This window comes from Propithecus coquereli, unplaced genomic scaffold (genome assembly GCF_000956105.1).
Source record: "Propithecus coquereli isolate 6110/MARCELLA unplaced genomic scaffold, Pcoq_1.0 Scaffold210, whole genome shotgun sequence".
Classification (NCBI taxonomy): domain Eukaryota; kingdom Metazoa; phylum Chordata; class Mammalia; order Primates; family Indriidae; genus Propithecus; species Propithecus coquereli.
The window spans coordinates 778,213-804,998 of NW_012146079.1; the positions used below are offsets into that span (position 1 = coordinate 778,213).

Sequence of the window (26,786 nt, forward strand, 5' to 3'; positions counted from 1 at the left end):
ACACTGATGGGAGGTAATGTGAAACTGGATAACAGTCATCGTTTTGGGATGACCCACTTTGAGGGGTGTTTTGTAAATGATTTGCTGTGTAGGCCATGACATTTCCTCAGGCTCACCATTGAAACATCAATCTACTATAAAATGATAAAACATGACTTTTAATTATGAACACTCTAACACATTTCTGAACGACACACAAGATGAATAGAAAGTAAAAGTGAGACTGGGAAGGGAATTTGTTTTTCACCCAGAAGTGGCAGTGTATCTGTCAGGCAATAATGATGGTGAACACAAAATAACGATTTCAATGCATCAAGTATGTGAGAGGAGCAATATTAGTTTCCTTAGTCATATTCATTTGAATTATTTCAACAACCTTAGAAAGCCAATTATTATTATTTCTGTTTGAAAAGTGAGTAAAGCGAGGCTCAGAGATGTTACATGCCTCGCCTAAAGGCACACAGTTGGTATGTGGTTGTGACAGTATTTGGGGTCAGGTCTGTCTCCCCCCAAGACCTGGGCCTTTCTCTAAGCACTATCTCTCAGCTGTTGAAGTGGCTCCTGCACTAGAATGGTGTGATTACACCATTGAGACAGTCCTCAAGCATCATCCCTGGCCAGACAAAATGCACCAGAAAGTTCTCCAACTCAGGTCTACAAATAAGCAGCTGTTTTTTAAATAATTTCTTTCTCTAAGGACACCAGTTTTGAGGAATGTGTACCGTGGATGAAACAATTGGCATTCTCACTCCTGGAAGGAAATAATTTAGTCTCTATATTAATTTTTCAGTATCCTGGATTTTGGATTTTTTTTCATGAGTTGTGTTAGTCTGAATATTTTTAAAATTATATCAGAATATTATGGTGGTACAAATGCTTTGGTCACATAAATTGCCTTTGCACCCGAGTCAAAGCTACAACCATGCCCATCCCCCAGAGAGTGTGCACTGCACCCATTAGGTGTGAATTTACCCATCCCTTTCCCCTGCGATCTGCCCGATCCCCAATGAATGTTACTTCCATATGTGCACATAAGTGTTGATTGATTAGTATCAATTTAATGGTGAGTACATGTGTTTGTTTTTCCAGTCTTGTGATACTTAACTTAGAAGAATGGTCTCCAGTTCCATCCAGGTTAATATAAGAGGTATTAGTTCACCATTTTTTATAGCTAAGTAGTACTCCATGCTATATTAATACATATACCACATTTTATTAATCCACTCATGTACTGATGGGCACTCGGGTTGTTTCCACATCTTTGCAATTGTGAATTGTGCTGCAATAAACATTTGAGTGCAAATGTCTTTTCTATAAAATTTCTTTTTTTCCTTTGGGTAAATACCCAGTAGTGGAATTTCTGGATCAAATGGTAGTTCTACTTTTAGTTCTTTGAGGTATCTCCATACTACTTTCCACAGAAGTACTAGTTTGCAGTCCCGCTAGCAGTGTATGAGTGTTCCTATCTCTCCGTGTCCACGCCAACATTTATTGCTTTGGGACTTTTTGATAAAGACCATTCTCACTGGAGTTAAGTGATATCTCATTGTGGTTTTGATTTGCATTTTCCTGATGACTAGAGATGTTGAGCATTTTTTTATATCTTTCTTGGCCATTAGTCTATCTTCTTTTGAAAAGTTTCTATTCATGCCCCTTGCCCACTTTTTAATGGGGATTGTTTGACTTTTTTCTTACTGATTTGTCAGAGTTCTTCATAGGTCCCAGTTATCAGCCCTTTATTGGATGTGTAGCATGGGAATATTTCCCCCCATTCTGTAGGTTTTCTATTCACTCTAATGATTGTTTCCTTAGCTGTGCAGAAGTTTTTTAATTTGAACTGCCCACTAAAGAGACATAGGCTGGCTGAATGGATTAAAAAAATACAAGCCAAGTATCTGCTATCTCCAGGAAACACATCTAACCCACAAGGACTCATTCAGGCTCAAGGCGAAGGGGTAGAAAACAATATTCCATGTAGGTGGAAATCAAAAGAAAGCTGGCATAGTTTGAATACTTTGAATAGCACCTGACCACTCTTGGATGAACTACTAAATTCAAGTTCTTGAAATGACAAATGTGAAGGGTAGCTCCACTTGTTTTCTATCAATTTTCTTATGTTTTTTCTTATAAAGATGTCTCTCCAGGGGCAATACCAAAGAAAGCCAAGTTGCTGTGAGCTTCTCACTGCCTTTGTCTATTATGCTAGCTCTTCTGCCTCAAATGCTTGCCGAGCCTTCTCACCTGAATCCCTTTCTCCTTCAAAATCCAGCTCAGATGCTGCCAGTTCTTTTGTGAAATCATTCTGGAACCCCCCTGCCCCCAGTAAAGTCAGTCTCTCATTCTTTTAAACGTCCATATAATTTTGCATGCACCACTCTTACAATCACCACTCTGTAGTAACTAACCCCTTCTGTGTAATTCTGCTTTCCTGCACAGCCTATGGCTACCCAACGGTGTAAATGAAGACAATTATCTTTGTCACCACAGCGTCTACTACAGCACTCTGCACAGGAAAAAATTCTCAATAAATATGTGCAGAAATGACATTTAAAAACCATGCAACCTTGTCTTTGGGAACTGTAGCCTTCAGGAAGATGTGAGAAGGTGAGTACTTACTAGGGGCTCATTTTCTCCTTGAGCTTAACTGAAATCATGGCTGTTGAACAGAATTTGATCTAAGGTCACAGAACTTGGTTCATTAGTATTAAATTTCCTCTTGTGCCTTTTATTTTGCTTGGAATTGGCCACTCTATTTTAACATAATCCTCTGCTTATAAAAATCATACGATGCTTCATATGACAGTGAGAAAAGTGGAGCCTTGGAAAGTAAAGGTACTTACCAAAAATCACACAGGTAAGGGGGAGAGTTGAACCTAGAATCCTGGCTCTCTGGGCCCCTTTGTTATTCTTTCTAGCAGACCAGGCTGCTATGAAAAACAATAGTAACCTCTTTAAGCTTTTTTATAGCTCTTTATCCTACACAGAAGTTTTTCTTTAATAGTTGCAGAAGACACTGTACCTCAGAGAAAGTTGCCATCAGCTTTGGTGACTTTCCAAACAGGCCATTTATAAATTCAGTGTTAGAAATGTTGGTCCCATACTGAGCACTATGGTTTCCTTTTTCTCCATGACAAAAGCAGTAAGATACAAATACATATTCATCCAAACATACCGGCTGTCAATAATAAAACGGTGAGAAACGGCACTAACCATAGTCTGTGTTTTCCGGCTCCCAACAGTTTGATGGCCAAAAATAGGGAGTCTGTGGAATGAAAAGAAGTGGAACCCAGGTTAGACAAATTAAAAAATTAGAGGAGCTTCTGCTGTGTTAGCTGTGTTCATCTTTAGCAAGTATCTAGAACAATTTGCCAATGATACAGGTTTTATAATCAGGAACAGGTTTTCAGAGAGACACGGTAAGGCTTTTATCTACATGTACCATGCTGACCAATCGCTCAGCCTCCCATAGGTGCAGCACCAGCAAGCAGGTGTCTAAAATGTCATATATTTGCTGCAATTTTACACCCACTGACATGAAAGCTTTGCGTTATTCAAGCAAAAAGGAAAGTTCATCCACAGAGAAGACTGAAAAAGTATTGTATCCAGCAAGACTCAACATAGAATATATCTAAATAGAACAAATTCTTTTCTATGCATCATGTATCTCAACACCGCCTTTGGTAGATCCAAAAACCTCAACCAACATCTTTCTCTGAGATCTGTCAATCACTTGCCTGGCTCCATGAGTTATATAATGCAGCTCTCAACATTATCCAACTAGATTAAAACAACTTGCTACCCTCATGTTTAAAAATTTTTCTTCATAAAGATACTAACTCCTCTAAAGTTTTAAACTACACAAATGAGAGATCATTTTTTGAAACTAATAATATCTCGATTGATGTGATCAACAATAAGCCAAATTCTGAATCTGTAAAATTCTAGAAACTGCTGGACTAAACTGCAAAGAAAATGTCTGAACAAGAAAAAAAAATCTTATTACTATCATCAACATTTTATATTTTCTAAAAGGATTTTTCTAGTTCTGCTAGCTGGATGTGCTCGGCTCCTGGTCCTGAGGAAACACGGATGACCCCCTGTCTACTTCTCAACCACTATCCCCTGGAATGATGCTGTCTCCAAGATTCAGAGGCACAGCGGCTGCAGACATCAGTGCATCAGTGTCATGGGCTTAATTATATTTATTAGTTAATTATATTAACTGGCTATGGGCAGCAAATATATTTGGGATAATTTCTGATTATCTGATATTTTTACCTTCTAGAAGAGTGACTCTCATGAAAGGAAAATGGGTATTTCGGGAGAACTGTTTGAATCTTTGGGGGAGAGTCTTTCTAAACTGTCCGAGACCCCCAGGGGGATTTTGACTCGCTCTCCACTCTTTTTTGAGAATTACAACAGTATAACAAAGAACACTGTTAGTAGTAGTTTTGCGCACATGTGCATAAAATCATAGCAGGAATTTAGAAGAAGAAGAAAGAAGATTGAACCACTAGATAAAGGGGGACATCAAGACTTTATACGAGTCACCCTCATTATCCCAGTCTCACTTGACTTCATGGGAGATGAAGCTATGAGGACTTGATTTCTTGGAAATAAAATTGGATCTGGATTCTCGGGGTGCCATATGAAGACAAAATAGTTAAAACCTTGCTTTCGTGAGGGTGCTAGGGTGTGTGTATGTGTGTATGTGTGTTTGTGCATATCTCTTTACCTGATTTTAAAATATCTACTCTAGTCAGACTGGTCAGACATACACTTTTTTTCTCAAAACCACAAGCAATATTCTCAGCTGAATTCTTATAATTTTTCTTTATTCTTTACCATTTACTTTAGTGAGAAATTCATGACTATAAAAATAAAGAATGAAGCAATTTTATCCCGTGAAAATATGTGGAAATGCCATAAAACCAACATTCTTCCCTAATATCAGAAGTTTTGTTTTCCTAGGAACAATGTTTTGATTTATAGTAAAAGATATTATGAGGATAACAAACCCTTAGAGTTCATTGGGATTTAAATACCTGTTTTTATAGTTCTACTGGACTTTAGGACATTTTAATGCATGAGTTTCTCTGTTTTTCAGCGTTGGCTTCCTTAGCTAGGATGAAACTCACCTGAAATCCAGCCACTGCTCAGTAACCTCTGACACACATGTTAATGTGTTGAAAGTCATGAAAGAGACCTAGAGAACCATGTCAGATCTCAATTTCAATTAGCTAAGAGGGGAGGATTAAGCAATTGTGAGTTTACAGTAAATACAAACAATCACATGATTAAAACATGCACTAAAAATTTGAGACACATTTACACACTGCGTCATGCCAGTGAAATTTTAAGAGTTCCTTCTGTCTCAAATTCATGCTCTGAAGCTTCCTTAGATTCCTAATGATGGTTAGACTCTCAGTCATTCACTGGAGGAATTAGACACCTGGCATCCCAACTTTCCTGTTTTATTTATTTACGGTTTTTAAAGTCTTTCAAGGCATTGAATTTCAGTTCATTGTAATAAAGAACTTCCTGCCACTTGGAACTAACATAAAAATGGAAGTGAACACCTTGAATGATAATGTGTTTTCTATTAATAAAGCTGTTCAAATAGAGACTGATTAATGCCTTGGTAGATATTACAGTAGAAATTCAGTTAAGCCTGACCTTTCTGTTTTTTTTTTAATCTTGGTTTTAGGAATCTATGATTATTAGATTTACAAATACGTTATATTTATATACCATTTCAAATATAGATGGGTTGTTAAAATATGTAATATTTAATATTTGACATTAATTAATGTAATTTTAGCGTGATATGTATATATAATGTTTGTAACTATTTTAGGACATTGAACTTGATAAGTCTCTTCCTATACGTAGAGTTATGCAATTCATACATCATTTGTACCCATTCCTTTGCTTTTTAAAGCTCTTTAAAAAACAGTTTCTCCTTTTCTCCTGAATGTAAGGTGGTCCCTTCCTTCATAGGCCATTTTTGACCCATGAGCATGACTAAGACATTTAAATCTTTTCTGCCTACTCATTTAAGTCTGGGAATGGAGTCTCTTTTAAAAATCAAGAAGTGTTAGTGGCATGTAAACAATTTATTTGCTAATCACCAATAATTCCTATTTTTTAAAAGTTTACCATTGGGACCACAAGTTACTCCAACTTATTGATAGGTGGTTTTAATCTACCATTACTTTAAGTGTAGCTGTAGAAAGAATAAAGCTCTATTATTTTTCAAACCTTTTTAAATTAAGTAATTTAACTAAATGCTTGAATATTTAGGTCAGTATCATAGTTTCAGGAGACAGCTTTATTTCTAGCTATTCAGTGCGAAAATGACTTACGATTATTTGCCCCGGGATAAATGGTCCTTCGGGTGGGGCAGGGAAACTGGTCTAGGAAGACAATGATCTCTGAAATGATTTTTTTTAAAGTGAAGGATTAAAACGATTTTTTAAGATATATTTCTTCTTTGTTCTCAGTTGTTCCAAACAAATTTTAGGCACCCAAATTACTAATAAATCATTTATTTATACATAAAGCATTTAATAATACTCAGAACAAATGAGAAGAATGCTCCAATGTCTGAAAGTTGGACCACGGGAAGAACCCTGCACAAAATACACACAGGAAATTAGCTAGAATATGAAACCTGGCATTATATTCACAGGCTAGAATCTACTAGACAGTTATTAATGAGCCATAATGTCTAATGAAATGTAGAATACACTTCAGGTAAATCATTGTGAACTCAAGTGTCAACTATATGCACAGTGAAAGAAAAATAGCATCTATGTCATTTGAAAATGACCTAAAATGACTCATCAGTTTGCAAGTTATCTAAGGTATCCTCTCTAAGATGATTGTACACACACAACGTATCATCATATCAGTCTTCACAGACCTGTGGAAGGGCCTCAGATACTGACATGTAGGTGGTTGGTATAATTAGCTAAATTCTATCCTGCAGCTTTAAGCATCCTCACAAGAGTTCACCTGGACTGAAGACGGTTTTGGATCATAGGCAAAGGCCAGAGTATAGTTTCGTTATATCTCTTGACTTCCTCCCTAGTAGCTAAATCCAACTTACAGATAATGATGACTCTCCAGTCTTCCTGAATTCCATTAAGTCACTTTCTGAATTCCCCTTAAGCTTTTTATATAAAACAGAACTTCAATCATCACTCAGGTCAGCTTTCAAAGATCATCTTAACTAAGCACATTCCATCTCTGTGTTTATTGCTTTTTATGACTTAAGTTTAACATTAATTAGTTTCTAACTAGCCTAAGTCAAAGTACAATGAGTCATAGTTTTCAAAAGTTCTGTAAAATAAAAAAACTAACAATCAAACACAATGCTTCTACTTTACTCTTAAAGAGCATTTCCACAAAACTTACTTGAAACCGGTAAAAGGTGCCATCATCCTTGAGTGTGAGGACGTGATCTGAGATCGGAAAGAAGTAACCATGGGCGGCCATCAATGTTCCCAAATGGAGCGCCTCCACTGTGTCATGGAAACAAAGAACATGTGAAAGCTTTTTCTGTTTGTTGATTTATAGAACATTTTGTGTGCTTCCTTTTGAGGGCACATTCTCTGCATTCTGAAAACCTGGCTTTGTATTTATTTTCCTTTTTTCAGCTCTTTCACACAAGGTACTAAGATGGTTCTGGTTCCTGGTAGCGACTACGGTGATCAGACTCATCCCAGGACAACCTGCCCATGGGAAGATAAACTTATGGAACATTGAAACTGGAAGACTTTTCTGAATCTTCAGGATCCAGGTCACTCATCTGATAGATGGTATATATGTTCGCTCTGTGTTAATATTCTCCCACAAATTCCACTTGGCATTCATATAGCACTTTAAACTTTCAAAAATCTTTGCTTACACACCTTTCTCCATGTCATGGACATCTAGTGCCATCAGCAGTTTTTCTAATGATATGGTCCATTATTACGTGATGCTAACACAGAATGTTAAGGCATCAAGGACCGTTTGTGCTGCACTGTTGAGTCTACAGTCTTGTGATCATCTGGACTGTTCCAGCTTTGACTGTTCATTACTGTATCTTAGATATGGACTAGGAAAAGGTTTATTTGACAATAGAAATATTATGGTCAGAATATAAGGCTGTAATACTCATATTCCCATAGCAGCCAACACTTTCTTCCAACAGAAGGTTAATAAAATTTGGTCAAGGGGGTTATTCCAGCATTTGTGCAGGGACAACATAAAGTTTGCTAACTTGAAGTCTAGAAAGTATGGAACTATGCAAAATAGTTTTCTAGTCCAACATAAAATTATCTGTATGGTCATCTCTTGGTGTCCCTGGGGATCAGTCCCAGGACCTCCTTGGATACCAAAATCTGCAGATGGTTAAGTCCCCCAGTCCACCCTCCATATCCTTGGATTTTCAATCTGTGGTTGGTTGGATCCGCGGATATGGAGCTTACAGATAGGGAGGGCCAACTGTGTATAGAAAATGTAAAAAAAAATTAGATTTATTTATCTGTTTGTGTGTCTTTACATACAATTCATTTATAGATTTATTTCTATGTAGGTAAAATAGCTCTTTAGGATTCTGACAGCAGCTCCAGGACTATGTGGATCTATCTATATCTCCAGCCATCAGTCATGGGGAGCTTTTATACCTTAGCGAAAACTGAGTCACTAAGCAGCCAGCTATGGCACAACTGAGCATGAGACTCCCCTCCCTCCCATCCCCCCACATAAATCATACATTTGTTGTTAAATTTTTATCATGTGGTACTACTACGTTGCCCCTTGGAATTGTTATCTAGCATCTCGCAAGCATTTTAATTGATAACTTCTACTTCTGTAATAAACGGCAACTGCTAATCCTCCTCTGCCATGCTCCTGGAAGACTGTTATTAAGTGCCCCAGTAATCTCCAGACTTCCAATCAAGTCTCCCACAGCATAGAAAGTTGTTTTTCTACAAAGGAGCAATTTTTTCCATCAATTATTGTGTGTATGCATGTGTGTGTGTTTCCCAACATTTCCATATCCTTTCAGTTCAAAGTCAAGGCCTTCTCAAAGCATGCACTGCTTACAGCAACATGCTGACTTATTCTTATTAAAACTCTGGAGTTAGGGTGTGATTGTGAGAAGAACGAGAACATTGAAGACATCCACTGTCTTTTGTCACTTACGTTCTCGGTACCCCACCCCCCCATCTATTAATAAAGGCAATAAACTCGCTGTGCAGGGTTGGTGTGAAAATGACATAAGAATATATTGGAAATATATAGCAGGAGCAGTGCCTCCTGCCTGGTATATACTCAGTATGTGGTAGCTATTGTGCTTCATTATTTACAACTGAATGATTTTTATTTTTCTCCAAAGCACTTTCAGAGAATCCTCTTCCACAAATTTGCCTTCCAGTAGGCTGAGTGAATATTCCCAACACAAAGAGATGATAAATGGTTAAAGTGATGGATATGCTAATCCCAGATTTGATCATAACTCACTGTGTACACGTATCAAAATATGACTCTGTACTCTATAAATATATACAAAAAAAAAAAAAAACTAGGCCAAGTGAGGGAAGTTGACAGTCCTAAATATACATTTCTACCCTTTTTTTCTTTTGCATTTGTCTGTAAAATTGAAATGACAAAGCGATCTATCAGAATAGCTGGTCCATAGCAATGAGCAGGTGCTTACACCTTGGTCAAATCCTCAATCCCTGGACAGCCCACCCCAGCCAGGGAACATCAGGCAGAGAAACATACAACATTAGTTGCAGGATTTCAAAGTCAGGTGGACCACCTCTCTTCTTATAGTCATCTTTATTTATTTTAGTCCCAGCAGTCATTGGCCTGGAAAAATAGCATTAGCACACTTGCCAGGAAGAGAAATTAAGTTATAGTACATGGGAAAGTTTGCAGAGTATAGAAATAACAAGGGGAACCTGAGATGCCCAGAAATAGAGCTCTGAACTTCTGATCTCTAATCAGAAGAAAGAGTGTGACTAAAATCAAACCAAGAAACAACCAAAAGTAGATGAGCACTAAAGTGTTGATGAGGCTTATAAAAGTGTAATAAAAGTAAATACAGAGAGACAGCAAAAAAGACAATCAGAAGCAAATGAGCACAAGAATGTCCTTTGTTCCCTGAATCTTGTTAGCTACTAACTCTCTTACAGCTCATACACCTCTGGAGGGCATGGTGCCTGTTTGCAGGTTCTGCTTTATGTAGCACTACCATAATTAGGCCTTAATAAAGGCATGCTGATGAGAATGACAGAGAGTGAATTAGCTAGTGAATTAGCTCTATCTCTCTTTTTCTAACGTACAATATTCTATTTTTGTTTGATTTGATGATATGCATTCCCATTTTACACCTCCTCCAGGTGATACTCAAGTTCTATCGTTTTATGATTAAGGACAATTTGTTTTGATGAATTTGCCTCATGCCATGAATTCAGTAGGGATATATTGATGGGGATATAGATAAGACCTCATAGGTTGAGGTCAAATCAAATCTTTTGACTTAATATTTAAGAGGACTGACTCTTTAACAATGCTTATAAAATGATTTCAAGGACTTCGTTCAAATAGTAATCTAGAAAGATTGAAATTATAGTTGACATTAGGTGCTCATTATAGGACCTCCAGAAAACATGGCTCCAGGGAAGAATAAATGCTTAGATGAAAAATCAGAAAGTTGGGGTGAATTTGCTGCTTCATTTAAGACTATAAGTTTGGCACTTAGCTTGCCAATAGCAAAAATAGCTATTGAATCAATATTTGATGAAGGAATGAACAAGTAAATTTATGAGTAAATGATACATGAAGAACATGAAAAACAGCACTGCATGGAAAAGTACCAAACTAATTATTGTGATAATGAATAGCTTGTTCAGCTCTTCTATGATAATATAGATGTTCATATTCTCTTTTCCAAATATTTTTATAAGCTTTTGAGGTGGGGTTATTGTAGCTATATTGTTGTGACAAAAGATAATAGTGACATTAACATAATAAATACCAGTAAGAGATCTTAAAGTGGGCTTGAGGTAGTGACTTGTTTATTGTTAGTAATAAACATGGAGCCACACTTCCCTGTGGTTCCAACTGCTCCTAAATCAGCACCACCTTAATCTAATAAGAGTCTGGAAGATCACTGACAGTCTTGGAACAAAGCGTTGAAAGAATTTAATGAGTAATGCATCAAGGTCCCCTCCCAATAACGGCACACCAGATGGCTCAGTTATGTTACGCTTCTCGGCAAAATAATCGCTACTTAATCTTCTTGTACATGTGTTATTTGCTTCACCCACACAGCTAAAGTTCAACAATAAACCTACCAAGAAATTCCAGTTTATTTTTCATTTGAATATTCAAATCATGAACACATGGAAAAATAAAAATCCATCTCTAAACAACTGTTAGTCTTGTGAACAGCCTAGTGCAGCTTTGTTAAGTCTGACGCATTCAGAGAATGACTTCACCCCAAATTTTGAAGCAACAGAATTACCATCACTCTCCAAGAGCAAAGGGAATTCTACACAGCATGATTTTCTTTAGACCACAACTACTTCAAAAGTCAACAGGATGAAAAGCATATTATAAAAGAGATTTGAGTTCTTCAGTGGAAAGTGCTCTATATAATGTAATTTCAAAACTCAGTCATGGCCGGGCGCAGTGGCTCACGCCTGTAATCCCAGCACTCTGGGAGGCCGAGGTGGGTGGATTGCTCAAGGTCAGGAGTTCGAGACCAGCCTGAGCAAGAACGAGACCCGTCTCTACTAAAAAATAGAAAGAAATTAGCTGGACAACTAAAAAATATATATAGAGAAAAAATAAGCTGGACATGGTGGCACATGCCTGTAGTCCCAGCTAGTTGGGAGGCTGAGGCAGGAGGATCGCTTGAGCCCAGGAGTCTGAGGTTGCTGTGAGCTAGGATGATGCCACGGCACTCTAGCCCGGGCAACAGAGTGAAACTCTGCCTCAAAAAAAAAAAAAAAAAACCTCTGTCATTATTTCCATTATCCAGGGGCTCAACTTCTAGCAGCCTCATCTCCTTCCAAATACAACCTATAATTTATAAGTGATAAAAAAATGTCTCTGAGTTAAAAAAATAATAATCAAAAAATAATCTCACTAAATCTTATATTTTTATTCTTGTCATATGTTACTTTTATGTGCATGTATTAAAAAAGATGGTTGTTTCATTATTAATGCACAACATAAATATGATTAGGGTTTGGGGAGAAATATTTTAGAAATAAGTCTAAATAGAAAAGAAAATGACTGTTGATGCTATGGTATCACGGAAATAGAAATGTTAAAAAGTAAACAAAGTAAAGTTACTTAGTAGTAAAATAGCAGACATTTTTCATGAGGATTCTGAGTCACAAAGGAAGAATTTTGTTGGAATTGTTATTCTCTGTTTAAGAAGACACAGAAGTGGTCATTTTAGAAATCCTCCAAAATATTATTTTTAGAACTGGCATTTGAAAAGGTAAAATTAGTCATGTAGAAAATCACATATACAGAACATTTTATTCTCCAACAAAACCAAGTAAAAATGCACTATTACAATATTTAGAAGTTTTTGAAGTAAGTTTTTCTCAATAGTAAGAGTTAGTATAGATACACTAAAAATGATATACAGATGACAAGCATATGAATCATTAAGAAAATAAAAATTAAAAAAATAGATACCACTGCACACCTATTAGAATGATCAAAATCCAAATAAATCAATGATACATATTGATGGGAAAGTTGCAAAATGTCAGGAACTTTCATTCTTTTCTTCTGGGAATGCAAAATAGTGCATTCACTTTTAAAAACAGTTTTCTATTTCCTTATAAAGGTAAAAACAGTCACCATCTGATCCTAAGTATTTACCCAACTGATTGGAAAACTTAAGCCCACACAAAAACCAGCACGTGAATGTCTACAGTAGTTTTTATTTTTAGTGCCAAAAACTAGAAGTGATCAAGATTTTCTTTAATAGGTGGGCAAACAAATTGTACTTTCATACAATGAAATATTATTTAATAATAAAAAGTTGTGAAGTATCAAGTCACCCAAAGACATGGACAGATTATAAATGCATTTTGCTAACTGAAAGAAACCAGTCTGAAAAGGTTACATACTCTATGATTCCATTTATATGACATTTCCAGAGAAGGAAAAACCATAGAGATGGAAAAGATCAGTGGTTGCCAGGAATTTGTTGGGGGGAGAGTTGAATAGGTGAATCCCAGGAAATTTTGGGGGTGGTGAAACTATTCCATATGAATGTAAAGGTAGATCTACATGACACTATGTATTTGTCAAAATCCACAGAGTATTACATCACATAAAGTAAACCTTAATGTGTGTAATTTAAAAAAAATCATGCAGGGAGTTGAGGGGTCCACAAATGGAATTCAGACTATGACAGAATAATCTAATTACATTACACATGTATGAAACAGCCTCACTTTGGAAATGAGGAAGGTTTTAAGACCAAAGCCAGAAGGAACTGTTTATAAGCACTGTACTCTAGTTGATAATGTTGTTCCTGGTGGGTGTGGGCTAACAACTCTGAAAACCATTGTATCCGTATAGTGGAACTTAACAATCAAGCAAATGGATGGCAAATGGTGTGAGTCACAATTCTTACTGTTGGAGTGGGAGGTTATAGACAAGCAAGAGGAAAGGCTAAAATGACACCTGATAATATATTCAATTTGAAGACATCGGTATTAACTCATGTTCACTCTTATGTAGATAACAGATGCTTACATGCAGAAATTTTTATATTATAGATGTGTACATACACAGGATAATACATGCACATATATTTCCTTGCCCTGCAAGTTGAGAGGAACTTAAAGAAACTTTACCTAACAGCAATGAGCACACCTAGACTCTAATTTCTGATAACATTCTCCAAAAAAAGGAACTACGGCTTCTTGGAGAAACATCTGAATCTAGAGCTGGCGCAGGAAATATACAAAATAAGCCCGGAGCGCCTTGTAGTGCCAGAAAGTAAGGAAGGGCTAAAAACAAAAACCTAAAACTGAAAATAAACAGAAAACTCCCACAAAGATGGGGTATGTCTAAGAGATGCAGGAGCCAACTCAAAGAGTCCCCAATGGCCAAAGATGGAATAAATTTAGCAAAAATTAATATTAAGTTAGTATTGGATTATATAGTATAATATATCTATAGGTTCATGCTGATGAAAATAAATATTTGAATAAATAAATGGGGGAGAACAGACAAATCTCCCCTGCCAAAGAATTCCAAATAATTTATGTGGATACTTCACCCCGAATGAGGTGGAACATAACTCCTCACTCCTTACATTTGTGCTACACTTAGTAACTTCTTTCCAAAAAGAAGGAAAAAGGGGGAAAACCAAGTCACTTTACAATGCATTTTGCATCAACAGTGACGTCATGATTATAGTATATACACCTCAGTGCATATTTATGAACTGAAAGAAGCCAGTCTAAAAAGGCTATAGCGTATTCGACTCCACTTACATGGCATTCAGGTAAAGGTAAAACAACAGAGATGACAAAAACGATCAATGGTTTCCTGATGTGATGAAAATGGCACTTTACCTCTGTGATTTTCCACCACAAAACTCGTAACGCCTGTCTAATCAGGAGAAACAATATTAAACAAATCCCAATTCAGGGACATTGTACAAAATGCCCGACCAGTACTCCACAAAACTGTCAAGGTCATCAAAAACAAGAAAAGTGTGAGAAACTGTCACAGTCTAGAGGAGCCAAAGGAGGCATGACAACGAAATGTAATGTGATATCTTGGATGGAATCCCGGGACAGAAAAAGGACATTAGGTGAAAAGAGAGGAATTCTGAAAAAGTATGGACTTCAGCTAATATTAATTCATGTTAAATTCTTTAATATTAACTAACCCAGTTAATGGTAATATTAATTAATATCAATATTAGTTCATTAGCGGTGACAAATGTATCTTACTAATATAAGATGTCAATAACAGGGGAAACTGGGGTTGAGACTATGGGAACTCTTTGCATTATTTTGTAATTTCTCTGTAAATCGAAATCTATTCTAAAATAATGTGTTTTTAAAGAACAAATTACAATTCAAAAATCTACTGCGTAACCTGTATGGAAAGGTCTATGCAGGACATCAAACAGACAAGTAAGGGGAAGAAGTCAGAACACGTTTTACAGAGAGGGTGACCTTTCCTTGAACAGTGGCTTGAAGAATAAGTAGAAGTCTAATGATGGAGAGAGCAATGAAGGGCAGAATAGTTCAAGCAAAGGCCTGAGGCACGTGGTGGCTGGGTACACTTGAGGAATCGCAGTCAATCTGGCATAACTACAAAATGGGAAAGCATCAGGCTGGAGAAGGAGGCAGGGCTGTGTGCTGAAAGTCCTTATTGGTACTTGTTCCTGTGAGAAGGCAGAACCTTTGAAGAGGTTTAACTTGGAAAGTGACAAAATAATGCTAGCTAGATAGCTACATGTATTTGTTTCTAATGGTTCCAGATACTGTGTCAGATGCTTTAGCTTCACTACCTTTCATCTTTGCAACAAACACAAGGTTAGAGTTTGCTCTTTAAAAAAATCATTCTCCAAAACTGGAGAATGGATTGAAAGGTAATAAGGCTGGAGGCTCTTTGGGGAGGTAACTGACACCCCATTTTATCTCTTCTTGTCTATTGGCTTTATTCTGTGTGCTTGGAAACAATTTCAACTCTTCCATGTTATTGAATAGGACATGCTTTGATTGTGGTCTTCACTTTCTTCACCTTATCCAACTCACTCCTTAATGGTGCTCTGCAGGTCAACTTTTATTCTTCCTCTATAAAGAATCAGCCCCTCAGAACTCAGCCAGCCCACGCCCTGCCTTTACATTACATTTACTAGCTCTTCCAGTCCAACTGAATCTTTCAGGGACCTGGTGCAGGCTGGCTCTCTCCTCTGTGCCTTTGCTTTAGCACTTATGTATATCTGAAAGAGCTTCCTTCTTGCTTTTCTTCACCTGGTTTAATTCTATCCAACTCCCTGGGTCCACTCAAATATACTCCTCTCTCTTGAGACCTTTTCTGTTTCCCCAAGAGTAAGCTCTCCCTCCAATGGGCGCCCAGTACCTGATGTCTTTTACTGTAATGAATTGCATTCTTAGTCTTTCCTATTATTTTATAAAGATCTTGAAAGACAGGAACTTTGCTTAAACTCTTTTTGTTTCCATGGCCATACACTTTACACTTGCACTTAAAGGATGCATTTAAGGATGCATTTAAAATAAAGGGCAGTGAATTTAACTTTAAATGAAAACATTTATTTTAGAGTAGTTCTTTGATACTTATAATAAATGCCCACTTTGCTTTGATACTGGATATGATTAAAGTTTGCTTTATCTGGGCTGATATATTACTTTTGACTGCTAAATTAAATAAATCAATGCCTAGATTGAAGCTGCTCATTTAATAGTTGCTCTGAAAATAAATAAGAGGAAAACATAGTCATGCACCATTTAACAATGGGGATACATTCAGAGAACTGTATCTTAGGCGATTTTGTAATTGTGCAAACATCGTAGAGTGCACCTACACAAACCTAGATGGTGTAGCTTACTACGCACTTAGGCTATGTGGTATAGCGGGCAGGCCTATACAGCAAGCTACTGTGCTAAATACAGTAGGCATTCATTTGTACAGAATACTGCAGGCAAGTACCAAATACTGGTAAATATTTGCGCATCTAAACATATCTAAGCATACAAAAGATACAGTAAAAATACAATATTATAATCTTATTGGACCACCATCATTGACAGAATGTTATTATAAGGCGCATGACTATATGTAATTTGTATGTAAGGATTTTAAACTTGTTATTTTGTATCTAAAAAAAAATCACACTGTTTAGCATACAAATCTTCAGAATTTATTAAATTTCCTAAAACAGTAGAGGATAAAAAGCTTCAAATATCATTGCATCTGTTTTCAATTAACACCTATTGTGAGCACAAAAATTGTTTCAACCCAGCACTTCATATTTAAAAATGCAAGTACATGCTTAGGTACATTTGAAATGAAAAGTGGCCAAAACATCAGTTTGCTTTTCTTTCAGAAGTCTTTGAACTCAACTTTAAAAATCAAGTAAAAGTCTCAGTAGACTAATGAAACTTAGGATGAGACTTAGGGAACTTGAGACCTCACTTATTCTTCCTGGGATGACAGGTCCTTAACCTATGCACAGTCCCTTAATTCTGCCCATGGGAAGTGATGCTACATTTCCTTAAAGGGAGCTGAAAAAACCGTTTTAGAAGAAATTCATTAAAATAAATCCTGAAAGTGAGAACTTAATTTATAAAAGCCGCACAGCTTGACACCTAACTATGCTGAAAAAAAACAAGTATCTTTTCTTCACATAAAAATGTTATTAATGAACTTCAGTCTAATTACAAAAATATCTGACTGAAATGGCATGCCAAGTGCAAATTACAAATAAAGACAGGCTGGGTGGTAGAATCTATTTTAATTATATTAATACTTTAGCGTTTTCAGAATTTGAATTTGAATGTTAAGAGAAATTTTGGTGAAATTAGGATAAAAAAGACAAAAGCTATGAATAACAAATGATTGAATCCAGAAATTTCCATTCAGAAGTTCAATGAGACAACTAATTATTTGAATCATTTAGTTTTTATTGATTGAAATGGTAAAAGGAATAAAAATGATCCATAAAGTAATGCATATAAATGCAGCCAATTTGAACATAAAGAGAACAAAGTCACTAGAAAAAATCATGGCATTAAGAAAATAAAAATGCCACCCTTTCTTTCAGTTAAAGATTATGCAAAGATAGGAAAACATACTATAACAGAGAAATGAAAGTTTTACACCAATATTTTGCTTTGCTTTTTAATCTCCTCTGTCACCTCTTCCTCCCCGTCAGATAATACAACAGTGATATCAATGCGTGGGTTCCAGGTTGTATGGATGGATGAACAACATTGTTTTATTTACCTTACAATAATAATAATAATCTATGATAAATTGGGAGTTCAATTTAGCTTTAAGTGAAATCTTTAGAAATTTATTATCAATATGCTCATATTTGTTTTCAATTCAAATGAAAACTGTTTTTTAAACTACTGAAGTGCCAAGATATACCAGAAATAAATAGACCAGGAATTTTTTAGTTAATATACTACCTGTTGGCATACTCTACCTAACTTTAAGTTTCTAACCTCCCTTGTGATGTCAACAATGACAACATGTAATGGGACAAACCTAATGGGTCAAATGGTATTTGGCATTGAATTAGCATCTTTCTGAAGATAACAGCTTACAGGGGGAAGAACATTTTCAAGGAATTAGAAGGCAGCAGAAAGTTCCAAATTCAGAAGTGTTTATCAATATGGATTCTGAGGTTTCCACATTCTATCTTTACTTGATTAATATATTGTTCAAAACTTTCCACTTTATTCAAGCTCGGATATCAAGGTTGTTCCTCCGAATCTGTGCTTGTCTTCATCTAATACATTGCTGAGAAGATAGCATTCATTTAACTTGAACTCCATTATTTTTTTTATCACCCAAATTGTGTGTTAACCTTGCCTTAAATCTCGCTTTTCTCATTTCACAAGAAGGGACATCTGTCTTCATTTCTAAGGTTCTCCCCTTTATGTGTATTTTTAATTCATTTTTCTTTGCTAATAGGAGAGCTTTGCTCACTCAGCCATTTCAAGGGTTGTGCCTCATCGAAGAACCCTTTTTTCTTGGGAATCATCAAGCTCTTTATCCTCATTAAATAGTTTTTTTCTTGGCAGCCCTATAAGTATATTCAAAGCTTTCTTATTATTAAAGGAGAGAGAAGAAGGAGGAGGAGGGATTAAAAAGAGAGAAAGAAAAGGAGGAGAAAGAGAAAGAGAAAGAGAGAGAAGGAAGGGAGGGAGCCAGGAATGAAGGAAGGAAGGAAGAAAAATAAAGGGAGGAAAGAGAGAAAGAAAGAAAGGAAGGAAGGAGGGAGGGAAGGGAAGGAAGAATGGAAGGGAGGAAGGAAGGACGAATCTGTCTTTAATTTTGCTACCTTCCCCAGTACTACCCTATTGCAATTTGGTCTCCTTTCTTTTGAGATTGCTCTTCATGAAAGAGTATTAGGCACATAATACCTCACTTCTGACTGCAACCCCTTCCTTAGCTCACTGTACTCTGACTTCTGCACCTCAAAATCTACTGAATCTGCTCTCTAAAAGGTCACCAATGACCTCCTAGTAGAAGAGTCCTACAGCTTCTCTCCTCTATCCCAGTACTCTTTCCTTAAACAAGCTGTGAATGTCTCTTCCTGGAACCACACTCTCCCTACCCTATCCTTCCCTCTGACTCCAGACCTACAATTCCCTACCTTTCACCTCCCACTCTCTACAGTAAAATGTCTCTTACAATTTGTCTCTGCTATGGCTTCCCTTTTCCTTTGTCTCTTTCTATATTCTTTCTTCTTGGGCAAGCTCATCTGATTTTAAAGCTTTGATTACCGATTGTATAGCTCAGTTATCATTTATTCAATTCATGGGAAAACAAACAAACAAAGACACTGAACAAGGTGCCAGCCCTGTTCTTGAGAAGTTTGCAGTCTATTTAATAGGTGAAACTGGCAAGGCTGTGGACACTTAACTACACACTATAGTAAGAATTTCACCAGAGTAAGTGCAGTGTGTTTTCTGGGAACACATTAAAGGAATATCCAATCTAATCTTGGGAGCTCAGGGAGGTGTTCTGGAGGAGTTGATAATTATTCAAGTTCCAATAAAAAGACAGGAGTTACAAGGCAAGAGAAGGTTCCAAGCAAAGAAATCAGCATATGCAAGTGATTGTGATCAAAGGTAGAATGTTTGAGAAACAGTCATCAGTTTCGTGGCTGGAAGGGACAGTGGGGGTTAAAGAGTAGTGATCTGAGCAGATGCAGTGGTGAATGTGGCTATATCAAAAAAGGACTTTATATTCAAGCTAAAAAGTTCGGACTTTATCCTGAGGACAATGGGGAATCTATTACAGTTATTGAACCTCAGAAGAGACCTGATTAGATCTGAGTTTTGGAATGCTCATTTTAGATGCAGTGAAATGAAGGTACTGGCATGGGATTAGGGAGGAAAGGATTCGAGTTAGAAGATTGTGGCAGTTCCCAGTGGGATGTAACTGTGGTTGGAATGAGGACAGAGGCAGTGGGGATGGAGAGAAGTGGACAGATCTGATAGATATTCAGGAGGCAAAATCTACACAGATTTGGGGATGAAACAATAAGGTCAATTTTGGATTTGTTGAAAATACGAGATGTTTGTTAATCACCCAAGTGCAGATCTATAGTAGGCAGTCGGTCAGGAGCTCCAAAGAGAGTCTAGATGTGTATTTTCAGTAGTTATCATACCAATAGTGAACAAAATAAGGAAGTGCATGATGTTTGAAGAGTCAATAAATAAGCAATCCCGTGGCTGGGTCTCCAAAATTCTGATAGTTAAGAGGCAGGTAGAAGAATCTGTGAAAGATACTAAGATGGAGGGTGATAAAGTTATGGTGCAACAAGCAGTGGAGTAATGAAAGACAAAAAGGAGTGAAAGATGCTACAGTGAGGTCAGTTTAAGGACTGAAAAGTGGTAACTGAATTTAGCAACAAGAATATCAGTGACTACAGTAAATAAAGTTTCAACATATAAGTGGAGGATACAAGCAAGATTGTAGTGAACTGAGAACTAAATTGGAGAGAAAAGGAATTAGAGACAGTAAATGCAACTGAGATTGTGAAAATAGGAAAGATATAGGAAAATAGCTAGAGCAGATCATGGATCATTGCAAGAATGTTTTATGATGGGAGAGAACTGTGGCGAATAAGCCAATAAAGATATGGTGGTTTAGAATAAAAAAACAGAAATATAAGGGATGGAACAAGAGTTCTGGGGTGGTGTGAGGATGGGATAATGAGCACAGAGGCGCTCAACCTCGATGAAAGGTGAGAATGGTAAACATAGAGTCAAAGTGTCTTTGTGCATCAGAGGGAGTTAGAATATTGCTTTCTCTATCCTCTGAAAGGTTATGTTCTGATGTTGAGGATGATAAAGAATGAAGCATAATACTAGAGGGAAAGGAAGTGGATAGAGCTTTAAATGATCATCCTACTAACTGGCAGATAGATCCGACTAGAAAATATGATTGCTAGGAAGTCATGAAGGCCTGATTGGGGTTGGGAACCACGACATCTTGGTAGCAATAATGCATAGAGTTGAGTGATTTTTCAATAGCAATATGCACAGTTTCAGATAGAGATAGGACCATAGTGAGATTGGTCTAGGATCCGACACTCTCTTGGTGGATGCATTGGAAGGACAAGATTAGAGGAAATTGAGAGCAGCTGTTAGTTGAAGCATCTGGTTGTTTTGCTGCTGGTGTAATGATAGTTCCAAAGTCATCCTTACCTGTAAGAGAGGCAGTGATGGGTACATTGATCACCACTGTGCCTCCAATGCAAGCATAGACACATTTTGTATATGCATTAATAATCTATTAAATGCATAACTGGTCCTTTCTGCAAACCTGATTTCTCTGTTTTATCACTGTGTCATTATCACAAGAGGAGTATCTAGATTGTTTACCTTACGACCTACCAAAAGGAGCATTTTACTCTGACTTGAGACAAAATATTTTGACCATCAGAGATGAAGAGATATCAAAATTGTTTTTTAAAAGTTTCTGAAAAGAATTTTCCCTTGCCTTTCCTGACTTCCCACTGATTTAAAATAATTTTTCTCTTTCAGACACTTGTTCTGTTCTCTCGGGTAAGTGTCTCACATGTGGTCTAAACCCTGGGCTCTGTCCTCTGCATGGAACATCTCTAGCTGATCACCATCAACTGTCTAGTTGGTCTGATGGTGATCAACTAGATGTGTCAACTTCAGACATCTTCAAACAAGGTGACGTTTCGGTTTCAAGGTGAAAAAGATTATTGCGTTAAATTATGCTGTTTATCTTTGCATTTCCTAAGAAAACGTTTTTAGCCCTATTTTATTATTCTCATATGTTTACTTCTTAACTCTTTAATGACTTCAGCACTACTCAATCCACTCTCTCCCAGGCCTCTACCGTTCTCATCATTCACAAAATGTAACATCCCACAGAGGTCCCGTCTAAGACACTGGGAGAATTTTCACATCATTTGTATGATATAATCTAAGCAAAGCTATATTTCTCTTCCATTCTTTATTTTGAAACTTCACCTCACTGCCAATTCTCTTGCATCTTTTTCTCTGACTTCATGTGCCTTAAATAGATCGTTTGGTAAAATGTCTCACTTTCCAGTTACAGAGGTGGCCCCAACCACACAGCAATATTTGGCTTTTAGTGGCAGCCCCTCAAGCCATGTCCCCAGGATTTCCATAGAGTGAATGTTCATGTAAAGTGAGTGACCATTTGACAAAATCAGCAGGATGTGCAGGTGTGGAGTGAACAGGGCTCAGAATAGCTGCCACCAGCTCCTCCTTCCCAGCAGCAAGGCAGGAGGGGCCGCCAGCTGCCAGGCTCGTCACACTTCACTGTTTGTTCCCATTTCTCTTGAAAAGGGCTCAGTGGAACAGCAGGGGCGAGATGCCGTGATTTCCAGTTAAGGAAATCTTAGTTTCTATTGGTTGTAGGCTCGACACACAAGTTAGGGCATTGGATAAAAGTTTTTATATTTTCACTAATTTGTTTCTGTTTATGGTACCACACCAGTGACCAGAAATTTATTAGGTTGCCATTGGACATCTGTTAGTAAATCTGGCATATTTATCAAATTTGATGGTCTAGTTGAGAGCTGGAAAGCATTAATACGCTTAGAGTGAATGTTTGTAGGAAGGCAAAGCAGTGAAAATTTCCTTATTGCAGAGGGACAAGGTGCTGTCCTTCCTTAATGGCTGTTCATTGCACACCAGACTGAGCAAAAGTATCTCAATGGGGCAATTTTGGGCTTTGTGTGGTGCAATCACTCAACATTTTCATCTTATCAATTGCTATTCACTGGCATGAACCTGTCATTCCAGAAATGCTGCCCTACCTACTCATTCTCCCTAAACTATAGGAAAAGAAATATCTACTTAGAATTGCTCCTTTTTTCTAAAGTAGAAGTGATCTGACTTTGAATCATTTTTTTTTTTAAAGATTATCTACAGGATGTCAGGATATTTTCCAATAGTGTTAAATTTTTTGAAAAACTCTCAAGGGGAAAAACATCAAAGCACAACCTAAAGCAGTTGTTTCACTTAACATGATATTATTTTAGGCTTAGGGATAGATTTCTGACTGAAAAGTTTGTCTTTTATGATTTTTATGAAATTCTCATTATGACCTTGCTATGCCTTTGCCAGGGTTCGAGAACACCCCAGCATTTCAAACATTAAATCATCTTTTGTTTCTAACAGGAGATACTATTTACTGATAAAACTCATTTTCCATGGAATAAAGGCAAGTTCCTTAGGCTGTTTCAGAACACTTAGAGCATTTTCTCACAGTTGGGTAATATCTCTCCTTGCTTTTACTGAGAGAAAAAAGATAGATTATTTGAAACCTATGGATGACAATCCTGGGAAGTTTCATTTTCTGTTTACAACTAAACACTTTCTGTGTCATGGAGGATCATGAGAATCTGGGGTATTTCACTTTGAAGTAACCTCTACTTAGAGCTTAAGCTATGAACGTGGAAATGTCTCATATATTTTTAGTGAAATATGTAAGATAAAACAAGTCATTTTTAATGTTCGTATTCTCTTTGTTAATTATATTCAATTCAATAATATTTACTGAGCACCCAATGTGTGCCAGGCACTCTATGGGGGTCAGAGACAGAGCAAAGAATACGACAAAGTCTTTCTACTTACAAAGCTCATACGCTAGTGAATTTGTGCCCTCGACTTTGGGAAATGTCCTGAAGTCAGACCATTGTGTGTCAATAATGGGGGACAGTCCATGCCCATGTCAACAGGGGTGATGTTTGTCATGTCAAGATATACTTGGAAGAGGTCACTCTTAAGAATTCCTTGGAAGAGATCAATCCAAGAGTCAGATATGAGAATTTGGAAAATGTGACTGAGAGTAGGATGGAGGAAAACTTTACTCTTTTCTCTTTGAATAGGAGTCAATTTAGCCCAGATTAGACTCTGGGCCTACATATGCCTAGAAGGTTTTCAGTGTTGGGGATGTTGGCCACTGACCCTAGACATTAGGAGAGCCACAGGGAAGTAGCTTCTAAAGTACTCAAGGATATATCTGGGCTGTGAAAGGGCCATAGTTACTCTGTGCATTGTATTTTCCTCCTACTGTCCCCAGAGCTCAAGTAAATCTTGTGAAAAATTAGAGTCCAAGAGACCACAGGGGAAGTCTGTGAAGTAGTACAGGCTTCATAATATCCCAGGCAGAAGCAGTGCCCTTAGGGTCAGAGTGATTGTGCCAACAAGCAGGGATCTCAAAAGGAGGCTGTGGAAAGGGTGTGGGCAACACCCGTAGATGGGAGCAAAGAGACATGAGTTACTGGCTCATGAGTGGCCCAGGAAAACTAACAGATACGGGGAGCGGGGAAGACGTTGAGTGGGGCCAGCTCCAATAATAGAGCCAGTGTTGGCTCCGGCCTTCAAAGAAGACTGATGGACATGCTCGAATCTGAGCCATGGATATCTCAAGGGGCTTTTCATGAGTGTTGTTTAGTCTCTTTATTTTTTCATAGTTCCCAAATTATCTATGGTAGACTTACACTGCTTTTTTAGAATTCAACATGTTCTAAGAAAAACGTGTTCATCATAAGTTACTACATGTGACATCTGACTTCTATCCCTAAGCCAGGACTGCTGAACCATCTGCCAAGCAGTTGGTTGAGGAAATACCCAAGGAAGACCCGGCAGATCACTTAGTGAGGACCAACTATTCACTGCCAAAGCTTCCAGAATAGCATGAAGGAGTGATGCGCTCATTGTTTCTCACACAGACGTCCACGGCTACCCAGACCACACACGTTTTCACAGATGAACCCCAGCAGGGGAAGAATCAAATGTCAGCTGCACTGAAACAAACGAGTAACCCGGGACAGTCTGAGAATCCGACGCTCCCTGTTCCTACGGGCGTTCCGTCACATCACAATGGAAGTGACACCTGGCAGATCCCCTTCAAAAAATTTGGTTTAAATCCTAACAGCAGTTCTTGATTGGAAATGACACAAATCACAGTCTGAGCATGTGCCCCACGTGAAATGGAGATAATCAGAACGCTACACGGGATGCATAATGCACTCTCATGGGCCTCCAAGCCCAGGTATTAGTGAGCACAGCAGGAAGCAGGAATTCTGGATAATTCAAGAGGGCCCAATCAGTTGGATGTAATATAACTACAAAATTAACAAAAGCATTTTAGTCTTATTAAACTTGATGATTCCCTCACCTAAAGGGGAATTTTCAAAATTTAAAAATCATATTGCATGTTACAATTGAGGTTCTTAGACTCATTATTTTAAAATGGGTGATCTTTTTACAGAACATCAGTAACCTTATTTGTGGTTTGCAACACACGGTGGTGAAGAGATGGGTACATTCATGCCAAGGTAGGATCATATTGAGATTACAAAGCTTCTATCAGCACTCTTATCATGCTTTTTGTACTGCTGTAGCAAGCATTTTCTACCATTCTTAGTTGTAATAAAAAAAGAAAAAGCTTCATGAAACATGACATATAAATAGAACGAGTAGCGTTGTTCTCAAGTATAGAGGGGAAAAAAATGAGCTCATTCCTCAGCTGGGAAATAAGAAATACTGTGTTATCTTTAACAAAATATAATGGGACCTGACTTTTCAGACAGCTCTTACACAATTGTCTATGGCCCCTTCTGGCTAACAGATGTAATCATACATTTCCCTGTCATTTTCTGAGTGGCCACCCTGATAAATAGGTATATCTCTAGATGATATCCTGTGCTGTAGGCCTCCATAGCTTTTTCAAATCCTTTTTATTTTTCTTTCCTTATTTCTATTTTCCTTTTTTTCTTCCTTCCTTCCTTTCCTCCCTTCTTCCTTTTTAACAAAAGGTTGTTTATGTCCTATTTCTTTCTCAAACAAAATAATCAAGTTGGCTTATAACAGGAACATGCATATGCAGAAGGTTAATACAATAAAAAGTGAAGACCTACCAAGAAAAGGAAAAAGCAAATAGGCAAACCAGCTACTGGAAGAATCAGACAATGCTACAGCAAAATTGTGCTTTTCCATATGGTCTGTGGAGTAATCTTCATTTTTTTTTCCTGGTGGATAATATAGAAATATCTAGCTCTGCTGTAATAGATGTTCCTAAGGGTAGTTAAACAAATATTTAAAAGTCCATTGAACCCTGGCCTCATTATGGCTTGTTCAAGTTCTATAAACTAAAAGACAAAAATTCTAATAAGATTTCCAGATACTTTCAGCATTTTTCTTAATAGTCGACTACTCTAATAAGCAATATATAAAAAATAAGCGATATATAAAAAATAAGCCAATCAGGTAAACATGAGAGAGGTTACAAAACTCTGGGACTGGCATTTAGAGATGCATATGCTAGCCAGCACAAATCAAAAAAGGGACCTGGGACAGCCCAACTACCTGCTGGACCTCTAACAGACATACTGTGCTGGCATTACATCTGACACACCGGATATGAATCAAGCTCTGCTCCGTAGCTCTGCCTCGGAATCTCAGGGGCCTCATTTGTAAAGTGAGGTTGATATACCTTGTCTGGAGCAAAAAGGG

The 26,786-nt window shown here is 37.3% G+C and overlaps 1 protein-coding gene across 6 annotated transcripts in view; it reads right to left on the reverse strand.

Moving 5' to 3' along the window:
• The window catches only part of RGS7 (regulator of G-protein signaling 7), a 446,139-nt gene that overhangs the window by 98,055 nt on the left and 321,298 nt on the right, over window positions 1–26,786 (reverse strand). For 5 of the 6 annotated variants that reach the window (XM_012644351.1, XM_012644350.1, XM_012644349.1 and 2 more), the window contains exons 5-6: window positions 7,420–7,526; window positions 3,211–3,262 (exon numbers count right to left, since the gene is read on the reverse strand). The exons of the other annotated variant lie outside the window; for it this stretch is intronic. In XM_012644351.1, the coding sequence (XP_012499805.1) occupies window positions 3,211–3,262; window positions 7,420–7,526 (159 nt within the window). The remainder of the gene's footprint in view (window positions 1–3,210; window positions 3,263–7,419; window positions 7,527–26,786) is intronic. 6 annotated transcript variants of the gene reach the window in all.